General features: G+C 40.8%; 1 protein-coding gene across 1 annotated transcript in view; it reads right to left on the bottom strand.

Moving 5' to 3' along the window:
* The window catches only part of LOC139402251 (stabilin-1-like), a gene marked incomplete at its 3' end in the record, with an annotated part of 55,333 nt that overhangs the window by 29,189 nt on the left and 10,290 nt on the right, over positions 1-15,854 (bottom strand). Inside the window, exons 5-9 of the mRNA XM_071146349.1 lie at positions 13,212-13,307; positions 12,030-12,140; positions 7,630-7,820; positions 980-1,110; positions 25-152 (exon numbers count right to left, since the gene is read on the bottom strand). Of these exons, the coding sequence (XP_071002450.1) occupies positions 25-152; positions 980-1,110; positions 7,630-7,820; positions 12,030-12,140; positions 13,212-13,307 (657 nt within the window). The remainder of the gene's footprint in view (positions 1-24; positions 153-979; positions 1,111-7,629; positions 7,821-12,029; positions 12,141-13,211; positions 13,308-15,854) is intronic.

Here is a 15,854-nt window from a genome sequence, read left to right as displayed (position 1 = left end):
AACACATATAGGGAGGTTGGGTACCAAATAGCAAGATGGCTCCAGAGAGCTTCCCCTTGTGTGTCCCCTCCCTGTTCAGCTCCACTAGCCGTTCCATCAGGTTGCCATAACAACGGTAGCCATCGCCAATCTGTTGGGCGTTGCACAAGCACCTGACCGAGGAGAGAGAGAGAGAGAGAGAGAGAGGGAGAGAGAGAGAGAGAGAGAGAGAGAGAGAGAGAGAGAGAGAGAGAGAGAGAGAGAAGGAGAGCATTCAATTCAGAGTTAAAATACAGGGGGTCCAGCCCTCTTCCCAGAGAGTAACTGGGTGTTCAGGATTTACAGGGGGTCCAGCCCTCCTCCCAGAGAGCTATTGGGCGTGCATGATTTACGGAGGGGAAATCTTTCTGGGTGTGTAGGGTTTTGCTCCAGCCCTACTCTAACACACCTTGTTCTACTATTTAGCTGCTCATCAGATCCTTGATTAGCTGAATCAGTTGTGTTAGAGCAGGTCTGGAGCAAAACCCTGCAGACCTAGCAGCCCTCCAGGAGGAGAGTTGGCCAGGTCACCCCTGAGTTTAGAGTTGCAAAATTCCATTAACATTCGTTACAATTCCCATGAGGATTCCCAGATTTCCTTCTCCTTATTCTCTTTCTGATGCCAGTAAACTTCCACCCAGGATTTCTGGAAAATCTGTGATTTTTGGGAAAGTTACCAGAATACTACAACCCTACCTGGGTTACAATATTCTTCTTGTGAGGACAGTGACCAGGACAGTGACCAGGACAGTGACCAGGACAGTGACCAGGACAGTGACCAGGTTTCTAGGTTTCTTTCTAGGTTTCCTGGCCACTGTGCTTCTGTCTCTGCATTGCTTGTTCTTTGGGGTTTTAGGCTGGTTATCTGTAAAGCGCTTTGTGACAAATAACCTTTTATAATTTTATAAAATACATTTTGATTGATTGGTTGATTAGTTGGTTGATTGATTGGTTGACCCACCTGGGGTATCCGTCCAGGCCGGTCTCACAGCCGGCGTTGGGGTGGCAGGTGGTGTCATTACATACATTCTTCAGGGTACAGCCGGAGGACGGGGTAGAGCCCTCCCAACCATGCATACAATCACATCTAGACTGGAAGATCAGATACAGACAGATACAGACATTCAGTTTCCCGTTTATTGGAACTTTCACAATGTTCTAGATTCCCTGCACATTCCATCCTTCCGAGAATCTTCCGACCAGGAATTCTGAAAAACTTTTGGATAACTTAGCGGAATTTTGCAAGCCTACACACAGAGTTACACTGGAGTTACACCCTATCCATCCCACTCAACTATACACACAGGTGTGTCTGCTTTGCGTGATGTATTGTTGTCTCTACCTTCTTTCCCTTTGTGCTGTTGTCTGGGCCCAATAATGTTTGGACCATATTTTGTGCTGCTGCCTTGTCAAATCAAATCAAATTGTATTTGTCACATGCGCCGGAATACAACAGGTGTACAGTGAAATGCTTACAAGACCTTAACCAACAATGCTTTAAGAAGTTTTAAGACATCTTTTAAATAATTAGTGTTAAGTAAAAAATAAAGGTAAGAAATAATTAAACAGCATCAGTAAAATAAAAAGCAAGGCTATATACAGTTGGAAACCGGTACAGAGTCAATGTGGAGGCTATATACAGGGTGTTACGGTACAGAGTCAATGTGGAGGCTATATACAGGGTGTTACGGTACAGAGTCAATGTGGAGGCTATATACAGTTGGAAACCGGTACAGAGTCAATGTGGAGGCTATATACAGTTGGAAACCGGTACAGAGTCAATGTGGAGGCTATATACAGTTGGAAACCGGTACAGAGTCAATGTGGAGGCTATATACAGTTGGAAACCGGTACAGAGTCAATGTGGAGGCTATATACAGGGGGTACCGGTACAGAGTCAATGTGGAGGCTATATACAGGGTATTACGGTACAGAGTCAATGTGGAGGCTATATACAGTTGGGAACCGGTACAGAGTCAATGTGGAGGCTATATACAGGGGGTACCGGTACAGAGTCAATGTGGAGACTATATACAGTTGGAAACCGGTACAGAGTCAATGTGGAGGCTATATACAGGGGGTACCGGTACAGAGTCAATGTGGAGACTATATACAGGGGGTACCGGTACAGAGTCAATGTGGAGGCTATATACAGGGGGTACTGGTACAGAGTCAATGTGGAGGCTATATACAGGGGGTACCGGTACAGAGTCAATGTGGAGGCTATATACAGTTGGAAACCGGAACAGAGTCAATGTGGAGGCTATATACAGTTGGAAACCGGTACAGAGTCAATGTGGAGGCTATATACAGGGGGTACCGGTACAGAGTCAATGTGGAGGCTATATACAAGGGGTACCGGTACAGAGTCAATGTGGAGGCTATATACAGTTGGAAACCGGTACAGAGTCAATGTGGAGGCTATATACAGTTGGAAACCGGAACAGAGTCAATGTGGAGGCTATATACAGTTGGAAACCGGAACAGAGTCAATGTGGAGGCTATATACAGTTGGAAACCGGTACAGAGTCAATGTGGAGGCTATATACAGTTGGAAACCGGTACAGAGTCAATGTGGAGGCTATATACAGTTGGAAACCGGTACAGAGTCAATGTGGAGGCTATATACAGTTGGAAACCGGTACAGAGTCAATGTGGAGGCTATATACAGTTGGAAACCGGTACAGAGTCAATGTGGAGGCTATATACAGTTGGAAACCGGTACAGAGTCAATGTGGAGGCTATATACAGTTGGAAACCGGTACAGAGTCAATGTGGAGGCTATATACAGGGGGTACCGGTACAGAGTCAATGTGGAGACTATATACAGTTGGAAACCGGTACAGAGTCAATGTGGAGGCTATATACAGTTGGAAACCGGTACAGAGTCCATGTGGAGGCTATATACAGTTGGAAACCGGTACAGAGTCAATGTGGAGGCTATATACAGTTGGAAACCGGTACAGAGTCCATGTGGGGGCTATATACAGTTGGAAACCGGTACAGAGTCAATGTGGAGGCTATATACAGTTGGAAACCGGTACAGAGTCCATGTGGAGGCTATATACAGGGGGTACCGGGACAGAGTCAATGTGGAGGCTATATACAGTTGGAAACCGGTACAGAGTCCATGTGGAGGCTATATACAGTTGGAAACCGGTACAGAGTCAATGTGGAGGCTATATACAGTTGGAAACCGGTACAGAGTCAATGTGGAGGCTATATACAGTTGGAAACCGGTACAGAGTCCATGTGGAGGCTATATACAGTTGGAAACCGGTACAGAGTCAATGTGGAGGCTATATACAGTTGGAAACCGGTACAGAGTCAATGTGGAGGCTATATACAGTTGGAAACCGGTACAGAGTCAATGTGGAGGCTATATACAGGGGGTACCGGTACAGAGTCAATGTGGAGGCTATATACAGGGGGTACCGGTACAGAGTCAATGTGGAGGCTATATACAGGGGGTACCGGTACAGAGTCAATGTGGAGGCTATATACAGTTGGAAACCGGTACAGAGTCAATGTGGAGGCTATATACAGTTGGAAACCGGTACAGAGTCAATGTGGAGGCTATATACAGTTGGAAACCGGTACAGAGTCAATGTGGAGGCTATATACAGTTGGAAACCGGTACAGAGTCAATGTGGAGGCTATATACAGGGGGTACCGGTACAGAGTCAATGTGGAGGCTATATACAGGGGGTACCGGTACAGAGTCAATGTGGAGGCTATATACAGGGGGTACCGGTACAGAGTCAATGTGGAGGCTATATACAGTTGGAAACCGGTACAGAGTCAATGTGGAGGCTATATACAGTTGGAAACCGGTACAGAGTCAATGTGGAGGCTATATACAGTTGGAAACCGGTACAGAGTCAATGTGGAGGCTATATACAGTTGGAAACCGGTACAGAGTCAATGTGGAGGCTATATACAGTTGGAAACCGGTACAGAGTCAATGTGGAGGCTATATACAGTTGGGAACCGGTACAGAGTCAATGTGGAGGCTATATACAGTTGGAAACCGGTACAGAGTCAATGTGGAGGCTATATACAGTTGGAAACCGGTACAGAATCAATGTGGAGGCTATATACAGTTGGAAACCGGTACAGAGTCAATGTGGAGGCTATATACAGTTGGAAACCGGTACAGAGTCAATGTGGAGGCTATATACAGTTGGAAACCGGTACAGAGTCAATGTGGAGGCTATATACAGTTTGAAACCGGTACAGAGTCAATGCTCAGAGGCACCAGTTAGTGAGGTAATTGACGTAATATGTACATGTAGGTAGAGTTAAAGTGACTGTGCATAGATAATAAACAGAGAGTAGCAGCAGTGTATAAGAGGGGTCTGGGTATCCTTTTGATTAGCTGTTCAGGAGTCTTATGTCTTGGGGGTAGAAGCTGTTAAGAAACATTTTGGACCTCGACTTGGCGCGCCGTGTGGAGAGAGAGAGAAGAGAGAACAGGCTATGACTATGTTGTGTTGCTACCATGTGTTGATGCCTTGCTATGTTGTTGTCGTAGGTCTCTCTTTAAGTAGTGTTGTTGTGTCTCTCTTGTTGTGATGTGTGTTCTATATTTTAATTAAATGTATTTTTAATCCCAGCCCCCGTCCCCGCAGGAGGCCTTCTGGTAGGCCGTCATTGTAAATAAGAATTTGTCTTAACTGACTTGCCTAGTTAAGGGACCCTTTAAAAAAAAAAAAAATCCTAAAATTACATACCCAAATCTAACTGCCTGCAGTTCAGGACCTGAAGCAAGGATATGCATATTCTTGATACCATTTGAAAAGAGAAAGGCCATTATGTATTATTCCAGCCCAGGTGTAATTTAGATGTTGGCTACTAGATGGCAGCAGTGTATGTGCAAAGTTTTAGACTGCTCCAATGAGCCATTACATTTCTGTTAAAACGTTTGTATCAAGTCTGCCCAAATGTGCCTAATTGGTTTATTAATAACTTTTGAAGTTCATAATTGTGCACTCTCCTCAAACAATAGCATGGTATTTAATTGTGATAGCTACTGTAAATTGGACAGTGCAGTTAGATTAACAAGAATTTAAGCTTTGCCAATATCAGATATGTCTATGTCCTGGGAAATGTTCTTGTTACTTACAACCTCAAGCTAATCTCATTAGCCTACGTCAGCTTAACCGTCCCGAGGGGGACCCACCAATCCTGTAGAGGTTTAAAATAAAGGTTAAAATGTTTTATCAAATACACCTAACCATCCCATTAAACCATACACTATTACCTAGACTGGTTGTTAATGTGAAAGGCCCAGTGCACTCAAAAATGAGATTTTCCTGTGTTTCATATATTTTTCCACACTATGAGGTTGGAATAATACTGTGAAAATTTGAAAATTATGATGCACTTTCAGTGTAAGATCTGTTTGAAAAGACCGGCTGAAATTTCAGGATGTTTTGGTGGGATGGAGTTTTGGCCTGGTTCCAAACCTCGGCCAATAACAGTTAGTTTTCCGCCCCACTCAGATCACTCCCAGGCAGTCCTAGTAAAGATCTTACTTGAGAAATTGCTCTTCGCTAAGAAGCTATTTTTGTAATCTACATGTACTCACAATCAACATTACACTTGTTATTCTATAAGATTTTATATAACAAATCAGCCTAATTTCCTGATGCACTGACGTCATTCATTGTTCTCTTTCCCCTTGTAATCAAAGAGTTGGCAAGCAATGCTACAAATTGGTTACGATCTCAGATTTCATTTCATATAAAGTTTGTTTTATCTGTGATGAACACAAGGTGGTTTTGTTTAACATCTACAATTTGTGTTACATTTTTTCAAATTCTATTCTATATCAAAGCATTTCTGTTTGTCGTAGAACCATGGGACTACTTTATGGCTGCAGGAGACTCTCAGCTTTCAGGATGTGATGTACCGTTCTGACACAAATTGATGGACAGACCAGCGCTAGAGTTTTAAAGGCTGTGGATATGTAACCCGATACCCCCGGTGTCTTGCTGTGGATATGCAACCCGATACCCCCGGTGTCTTGCTGTGGATATGTAACCCGATACCCCCGGTGTCTTGCTGTGGATATGTAACCCAATACCCCCGGTGTCTTGCTGTGGATATGTAACCCGATACCCCCGGTGTCTTGCTTGGAAGAGGGGCTCTCAGCCAAAACAATAGCGTAGCAAATTGGCTGAACAGAAGCTTATTTATCAGTGAATTACCTTGATAAAACAATTAAATTATAACTAAACTCCTCTAAATCGTATAGATTGAGCATTTCAAGCTTTTTGAGGTCGGTTCGGTTTAGGTTTGATTAGTGTTTTTAGACATTAAATGCACGATGCATTATGTGGGTTGAATGCTGTAACAACACAGAATAAAGTAATTAATAAAAGTCACATGATGGTAGAGACTGTCCATTACTGCTTATCACTAACCATCATTTCTTCACATGACTTCACTAAAATATTTCAGTTGTTGTGTTTTATTACATTGTTTTTTATTTGATGGCTTTATTATTTCATTCCAAGTCATCATCTCATCTCTATAGAGCTGCTGTCTATGCTGTCTGACAACAGCACTATTGTAGTAGTTCAAATCAAATAAGGCATATTTACATGAATACCAACTATCGATAGATAAATAGTTCATGAAATTTCAGTTAGAGATACGTTGTGAAGCAACTGCTCCATCCTTCTCTCTTCTCTCCATCTCCAGGCAAGTACGAGCGCAATGGATTATGGTCATTGTAGTTCATTGCATTTAAATAATTGATCCGACGTTGGTCAATTCTTTTAAAAATAAAATAAAAGTAACTGACATTTTGGTTAAATCGCTCAGCATTAACATATACACACAAACCCTGCTGTTACAGACAGACAAACCCTGCTGGTATAGACACAGACTAACCCTGCTGGTATAGACACAGTTTAACCCTGCTGGTATAGACACAGACAAACCCTGCTGGTATAGACACAGACTAACCCTGCTGGTATAGACACAGACTAACCCTGCTGGTATAGACACAGTTTAACCCTGCTGGTATAGACACAGACAAACCCTGCTGGTATAGACACAGACTAACCCTGCTGGTATAGACACAGTTTAACCCTGCTGGTATAGACAGACTAACCCTGCTGGTAAAGACAGACTAACCCTGCTGGAATAGACACAGTTTAACCCTGCTGGTATAGACAGACTAACTCTGCTGGTGCAGACACAGACTAACCCTGCTGGTATAGACAGACTAACCCTGCTGGTACAGACAGACTAACCCTGCTGGTATAGATACAGACTAACCCTGCTGGTATAGACACAGACTAACCCTGCTGGTATAGACACAGACTAACCCTGCTGGTATAGATACAGACTAACCCTGCTGGTATAGATACAGACTAACCCTGCTGGTATAGACACAGACTAACCCTGCTGGTATAGACGCAGAATAACCCTGCTGGTATAGACAGACTAACCCTGTTGGTACAGACAGACTAACCCTGCTGGTATAGATACAGACTAACCCTGCTGGTATAGACACAGACTAAACCTGCTGGTATAGACACAGACTAACCCTGCTGGAATAGACACAGTTTAACCCTGCTGGTATAGACACAGACTCACCTTGCCAGGGCTATTATAGACACAGACAGTGGAATTGCGAGGACAGCCTCCGTTGTCCTCGTCACATGGGTTGATGGGAACACACATCCGACCATCCCCCTTGTAACCTGCCTTACACTGGCACTGGAACAGCCGCCCCCCCAGCCAAGAACAGTCCGCATTCACATCACATTGTTTAGCAGAACAAAAACCTGGGAAATAATATAAATATTCAATTATGGAACGGAATAGAAGAGAGTAAATCAGAAGGGATCACAGCAGAACAGAATAAAACAGAATAGAACAGGATTTAATAAAACAGAATAGAAGTGAATAGAACAGAATAAAACAGAATAGAATAGAACAGAATAAAACAGAATAGAACAGAATTTGATAGAACAGGACAGAGCAGAATAGAACAGAACAGAACAGAAATTAATAGAACAGAATAGAACAGAATTTAGTAGAACAGAATAAAACAGAATAGAACAGAATTTGATAGAACAGGACAGAGCAGAATAGAACAGAACAGAACAGAAATTAATAGAACAGAATAGAACAGAATTTAGTAGAACAGAATAAAACAGAATAGAACAGAATTTAATAGAACAGAATAGAACAGAACAGGACAGAGCAGAATAGAACAGAATTTAATAGAACAGAATAGAACAGAATTTAGTAGAACAGAATAAAACAGAATAGAATAGAACATAATAAAACAGAATAGAATAGAACAGAATAAAACAGAATGGAATAGAACAGAATAAAACAGAATAGAATAGAATAAAACAGAATAGAAGTGAATAGAACAGAATAAAACAGAATAGAAGTGAATAGAACAGAATAAAACAGAATAGAAGTGAATAGAACATAATAAAACAGAATAGAACAGAATTTAATAAAACAGAATTTAATAGAACAGAATAGAACAGAACAGGACAGAGCAGAATAGAACAGAATTTAATAGAACAGAATAGAACAGAATACAAGTGAATAGAACAGATTGAAACAGAATAGAACAGAACAGAGCAGAATAGAACATAATTTAATAGAACAGAATAGAACAGAACAGAGCAGAGCAGAACAGAACAGAATTTAATAGAACAGAATAGAACAGCATTTAATATAACAGAATAGAACAGAACAGAGCAGAGCAGAACAGAACATAATAGAATAGAGCAGCATAGAATAGAACATAGCAGAATAGAATAGAACAGATCAGAATAGAATAGAGCAGCATAGAATAGAACATAGCAGAATAGAATAGAACAGAGCAGAATAGAATAGAGCAGCATAGAATAGAACATAGCAGAATAGAATAGAACAGATCAGAATAGAATAGAGCAGCATAGAATAGAACATAGCAGAATAGAATAGAACAGAGCAGAATAGAATAGAGCAGCATAGAATAGAACATAGCAGAATAGAACAGAACAGAGCAGAATAGAACAGAACAGAGTAGAATAGAACATAATAGAATAGAGCAGAATAGAACAGAATAGAATAGAACAAAGCAGAATAGAATATAATAGAACAGAGCAGGACAGAATAGAATATAGCAGAATAGAATAGAACATAGCAGAATAGAATAGAACAGAGCAGAATAGAACAGAACAGAGTAGAATAGAACATAATAGAATAGAGCAGAATAGAACAGAATAGAATAGAACAGAGCAGAATAGAATAGAATAGAACAGAGCAGAGCAGGACAGAATAGAATATAGCAGAATAGAATAGAACAGAGCAGAATAGAACAGAACAGAATAGAACAGAGCAGAATAGAACAGAACAGAATAGAACAGAGCAGAATTGAATAGAGCAGAATAGAATAGAACAGAATAGAACAGAATAGAACAGAACAGAATAGAACAGAACAGAATAGAACAGAACAGAATAGAATATAATAGAACAGAGCAGAGCAGGACAGAATAGAATATAGCAGAATAGAATAGAACATAGCAGAATAGAATAGAACAGAGCAGAATAGAACAGAACAGAGTAGAATAGAACATAATAGAATAGAGCAGAATAGAACAGAATAGAATAGAACAGAGCAGAATAGAATAGAATAGAACAGAGCAGAGCAGGACAGAATAGAATATAGCAGAATAGAATAGAACAGAGCAGAATAGAACAGAACAGAATAGAACAGAGCAGAATAGAACAGAACAGAATAGAACAGAGCAGAATTGAATAGAGCAGAATAGAATAGAACAGAATAGAACAGAATAGAACAGAACAGAATAGAACAGAACAGAATAGAACAGAGCAGAATTGAATAGAGTAGAATAGAATAGAACAGAATAGAACAGAATATAACAGAACAGAATAGAACAGAACAGAACAGAACAGAGCAGAATAGAACAGAGCAGAATAGAACAGAATAGAATAGAACAGAGCAGAATTGAATAGAGCAGAATAGAATAGAACAGAGCAGAGCAGGACAGAATAGAATTTGGCAGAATAGAATAGAACAGAGCAGAATAGAACACAGCAGAATATAACAGAGCAGAATAGAACAGAACAGAATAGAACAGAGCAGAATTGAATAGAACAGAATAGAATAGAATAGAACAGAATAGAACAGAACAGAATAGAACAGAACAGAACAGAGCAGAATAGAACAGAATAGAATAGAACAGAGCAGAATTGAATAGAGCAGAATAGAATAGAACAGAGCAGAATTGAATAGAGCAGAATAGAATAGAATAGAACAGAATAGAACAGAACAGAATAGAACAGAACAGAACAGAGCAGAATAGAACAGAGCAGAATAGAACAGAATAGAATAGAACAGAGCAGAATTGAATAGAGCAGAATAGAATAGAACAGAGCAGAGCAGGACAGAATAGAATTTGGCAGAATAGAATAGAACATAACAGAATAGAACACAGCAGAATATAACAGAGCAGAATATAATATAATAGAGCAGAGCAGAATAAACCAAATAAAACAGAATAGAACAGGATATAACAGGATAGAACAAGATAGAACAGAATAGAACAGAATATATTATAACATAACAGAATAGAACAGAATAGAACAGAATAGAACAGAATAGAACAGAATATATTATAACAGCACAGGATAGAACAGAATAGAACAGAATATATTATAACAGAACAGAATAGAACAGAATAGAACAGAATAGAACAGAATAGAACAGAATAGAACAGAATAGAATAGGATAGAACAGAATATATTATAACAGAACAGAATAGAACAGAATAGAACAGAATATAACATAATATATTATAACAAAACAGAAGAGAACATGATAGAACAGGATAGAACAGAATAGAACAGAATATATTATAACAGCACAGGATAGAACAGAATAGAACAGAATATATTATAACAGAACAGGATAGAACAGGATAGAACAGGATAGAACAAGATAGAACAGAATAGAACAGAATATATTATAACAGAACAGAATAGAACAGAATAGAACAGAATAGAACAGAATAGAACAGAATAGAACAGAATATATTATAACAGCACAGGATAGAACAGAATAGAACAGAATATATTATAACAGAACAGAATAGAACAGAATAGAACAGAATAGAACAGAATAGAACAGAATAGAATAGGATAGAACAGAATATATTATAACAGAACAGAATAGAACAGAATAGAACAGAATATAACATAATATATTATAACAAAACAGAAGAGAACATGATAGAACAGGATAGAACAGAATAGAACAGAATATATTATATTATAACAGCACAGGATAGAACAGAATAGAACAGAATATATTATAACAGAACAGGATAGAACAGGATAGAACAGAATAGAACAGGATAGAACAGGATAGAACAGAATAGAACAGGATAGAACAGAATAGAACAGGATAGAACAGGATAGAACAGAATAGAACATAATTGAGCAGAATGAAACAGAATAGAACAGAATAGAACATAATTGAGCAGAATGGAACAGAATAGAACAGAATAGAACAGGATAGAACAGGATAGAACAGAATAGAACAGGATATATTATAACAGAACAGGATAGAACAGAATAGAGCAGAATAGAACAGAATAGAACAGGATATATTATAACAGAACAGGATAGAACAGAATTGAGCAGAATGGAATAGGATAGAGCAGAATAGAAAAGAATAGAGCAGAATAGAGCATGAATAGAACAGAATAGAGCAGAATGGAACAGAAAAGAACAGAATAGAACAGGATAGAACAGAATAGAACAGAATAGAAAAGAAATTAACAGAATAGAACAGAATAGAACAGGATAGAACAGAATAGAGCAGAATGGAGCAGAATGGAATAAAATAGAAAAGAGCAGAATAGAATAGAACAGAGCAGAATATAATATAAATGAGCAGCCTATGAATTTTGGGAAAGTTAGCAGAATTTTGTCACCCTAGTGATATCTATGAACTCTGTTACCTGAGCAACGGTCTCCAGTCTTGTGAAACCCAGGAAGACATTGACACAGGGAGTTGTCTGCCACTCCTTTACAGTGGGAGTAGGCACTGCAGTTCTTACAGGCTGCAGAGACTGGAGGTAACATAATACACATCATCAGTAGACACCAACCTACAGTACCTGAAGTACCTTTCACTAAATGAGATCACTAAATGTGATCACTAAATGAGATCACTAAATGAGATCACTAAATGAGATCACTAAATGGGATCACTAAACGAGATCACTAAATGAGATCACTAAATGAGATCACTAAATGGGATCACTAAATGAGATCACTAAATGAGATCACTAAATGAGATCACTAAATGAGATCACTAAATGGGATCACTAAATGAGATCACTAAATGAGATCACTAAATGGGATCACTAAATGAGATTACTAAATGAGATCACTAAATGAGATCACTAAATGAGATCACTAAATGAGATCACTAAATGGGATCAATAAATGAGATCACTAAATGAGATCACTAAATGAGATCACTAAATGAGATCACTAAATGGGATCACTAAATGAGATCACTAAATGAGATCACTAAATGGGATCACTAAATGAGATCACTAAATGAGAACAAGATAACAATTATCAATCAATACATTTTATTTTTTGAAAGCTTGTCTGGTCCAGAACACGGTGAAAACTGGGTTTCCTTTAAAAAAAGACATGTATTTCACATGTGAAATGTTCCAAAAGATGTATGTAATCACATTTGAAGTCAATGTGATAACGTGACAACATGTAAAACAACATGTGATAACATATGTGATAAACGTGATCAGGTCTTCAAAAAAAACACGTTTTAACACGATTTTCCATGTGAAATCATTACTTTTTTTGTAAGGGTGAATATTAGATGTGTGTATATTAGTAAGCCACCAATTGTGCAAGTCCTCCCACTTAAAAAGATGAGAGAGGCCTGTAATTTTAATCATAGGTACACTTCAACTATGACAGATAAAATGAGAAGAAAAAAATCAATTTTTAATGAATTTATTTGCAAATTATGGTGGAAAATGTGTACCTGTGATGAAAATTACAGGCCTCTCTCATCTTTTTAAGTGGGAGAACTTGCACAATTGGTGGCTGACTAAATACTTTTTTTGCCCCACTGTATCTGGTGTAAAGGAGGGCGGGGTTACCTTGTTCACACCTGGGTCCAGTGTACGGCGGCTGGCAGTAGCACTCTCCGTTCCCATCAGGACCGTTGTTACACTCTCCATTCACACAGCCGCACTCTAGACAACACACCAAAACAATGACAACATTATCTGACAGGTCAGAATATTCATGGCGGGAATAGAGAGAGAAAGAGAGAGAAATGGGGGAAAAGAGAGATGTAGCAGGGAGAGAGAGATAGGAAGAGGGGGAGAGAGAGAGATGTGGACCATTTGAATTGAATTGAGAGAAGAGAGAGAGACTTTTGACTGTTTGTCTTGCTTTAATGAAACATCCTCATTTAATTAAAACCTCACCACATTAACCCCCCCCCCCCCCCCCCAACCACCTTTTAAAAACAAATATCCCCTGTACTGCATCCTGACCTTGCCCTCTACCCCACAACACAAAACATCACCACACATCACAATAACCAAAACCTCACCACTTCTACAACACACGTTTGACACGTTTGGCCTTTTCCTTCTTCGAATACCTGCACTCATTAAAAACATCCCAACAGTAAACTCCACCCCCAACCTCTCACACAAACATCCCAACAGTAAACTCCACCCCCAACCTCTCACACAAACATCCCAACAGTAAACTCCACCCCCAACCTCTCACACAAACATTCCAACAGTAAACTCCACCCCAAACCTTTCACACAAACATTCCAACAGTAAACTCCACCCCAAACCTCTCACACAAACATTCCAACAGTAAACTCCACCCCCAACCTCTCACACAAACATTCCAACAGTAAACTCCACCCCCAACCTCTCACACAAACATCCCAACAGTAAACTCCACTCCAAACCTCTCACACAAACATTCCAACAGTAAACTCCAACCCAAACCTCTCACACAAACATCCCAACAGTAAACTCCACCCCAAACCTCTCACACAAACATCCCAACAGTAAACTCCACCCCAAACCTCTCACACAAACATCCCAACAGTAAACTCCACCCCCAACCTCTCACACAAACATCCCAACAGTAAACTCCACCCCAACCTCTCACACAAACATTCCAACAGTAAACTCCACCCCCAACCTCTCACACAAACATTCCAACAGTAAACTCCACCCCAAACCTCTCACACAAACATTCCAACAGTAAACTCCACCCCAAACCTCTCACACAAACTTTCCAACAGTAAACTCCACCCCAAACCTCTCACACAAACATTCCAACAGTAAACTCCACCCCCAACCTGTCACACAAACATTCCAACAGTAAACTCCACCCCCAACCTCTCACACAAACATTCCAACAGTAAACTCCACCCCCAACCTCTCACACAAACATTCCAACAGTAAACTCCACCCCCAACCTCTCACACAAACATTCCAACAGAGACATTAATGGCATTACCTGGCGTACACAGAAAACACATGATGCACAGTTTCACTCATGACACAGAAAGGACACCCCTGCCCAACTCCCAGTTCAACCCGTACCAACCAGCTGTTACTGTCCAGGGCTCCATGTAGAACCCTCCACTGGAGGTCCCCTGACCTTTTTGGTACTGGGGGTTTGTAGAGCCCCCTCTAAAACCCACCATACTCTCCGCCCCACATACCCCCTGCCACTGATGTGCCTTCACTCCTGTTAGGCTCCTAATTTTCCTCACCTTAATGCAGAGGTTGTAGAAGGCTTTACCTCCCACATCCTCAAACTCCCTCAGGCTCAGAGTGTTAAAATCTAACAAGTCCTCCAGACCCCCTTGCCAGTCCCCAGTCTCTACCGTCACCTGCAGTGGCGGAAACACTGGTGGCCCCTCCCCCTTCGGGGATGTTAGTCCTGTTTGTTGTGCCAGGACTTCCAGGGTTTTCCACCCCTCCTCCCCCAGCAGCCACAGGTCACCCAGCCTTAGTAAACCCGCTGCCGTCAGTCGCCTCTGCAGGGTGGCCAACTGAACCGATCTCAAAAGGATGGATGGTTTGTGGAAGATAGGCTCCTCCCACACCCACAGCCCAGGCTCCACACCCACCTCTTGTTTGGGCCTCAGCAGCTGCCAGGCCCTCGGCACCGCAGAGTAAAAATCAAAGTGACCTGCTATATTCAGCCTCTCCAGCCTTATGATGAACAGCTGCCAGTCCAACCCTAAACCGCCAGGTTGTTGATTATCACCTCCCTCTATATGACACTTGGAAGAAGAGCCACCTCCACCTGGCCAGTCTTGACACCAGTGCATGTGACAGCCCCTCCCAGTTCTTCCTGACCCACCTCTCTGAGCCCAGGCACATCCCCAAAATGTTAAGCCCTTCCTTTACAACCCCACTGCAAACCCCCTGGAAGCAGAGGGGGGACCCTATCCCTCCATTCCCCACATAACAGAGCTTTGCTCTTGTCCCAGTTCACCTTAGCTGACAAATCTCCCCCGTATACCTTCAGACTAATCTATAGTGCCTGCATATCCTAACCATCCCTGACCATCACAGAAACATCATCTGCACATGCCGACACTGCTACGCCTGTCAACACACCCATGCTTATCCAGCACACTCTCTGCAGTCTCCTGCGTAGCAGGCCCAAAAAAGTCTCAACAGCTAGTGTATTTAACTGCCCTGATAGAGGGCACCCTTGTCTAATTCTCCGCCTCACTCAGACTGGCCTAT

This window comes from Oncorhynchus clarkii, unplaced genomic scaffold (genome assembly GCF_045791955.1).
Source record: "Oncorhynchus clarkii lewisi isolate Uvic-CL-2024 unplaced genomic scaffold, UVic_Ocla_1.0 unplaced_contig_4199_pilon_pilon, whole genome shotgun sequence".
Lineage (NCBI taxonomy): Eukaryota > Metazoa > Chordata > Actinopteri > Salmoniformes > Salmonidae > Oncorhynchus > Oncorhynchus clarkii.
The sequence above is the reverse complement of the archived record's forward strand: the minus strand, read 5'-3'. Positions and strand labels throughout refer to the sequence as shown.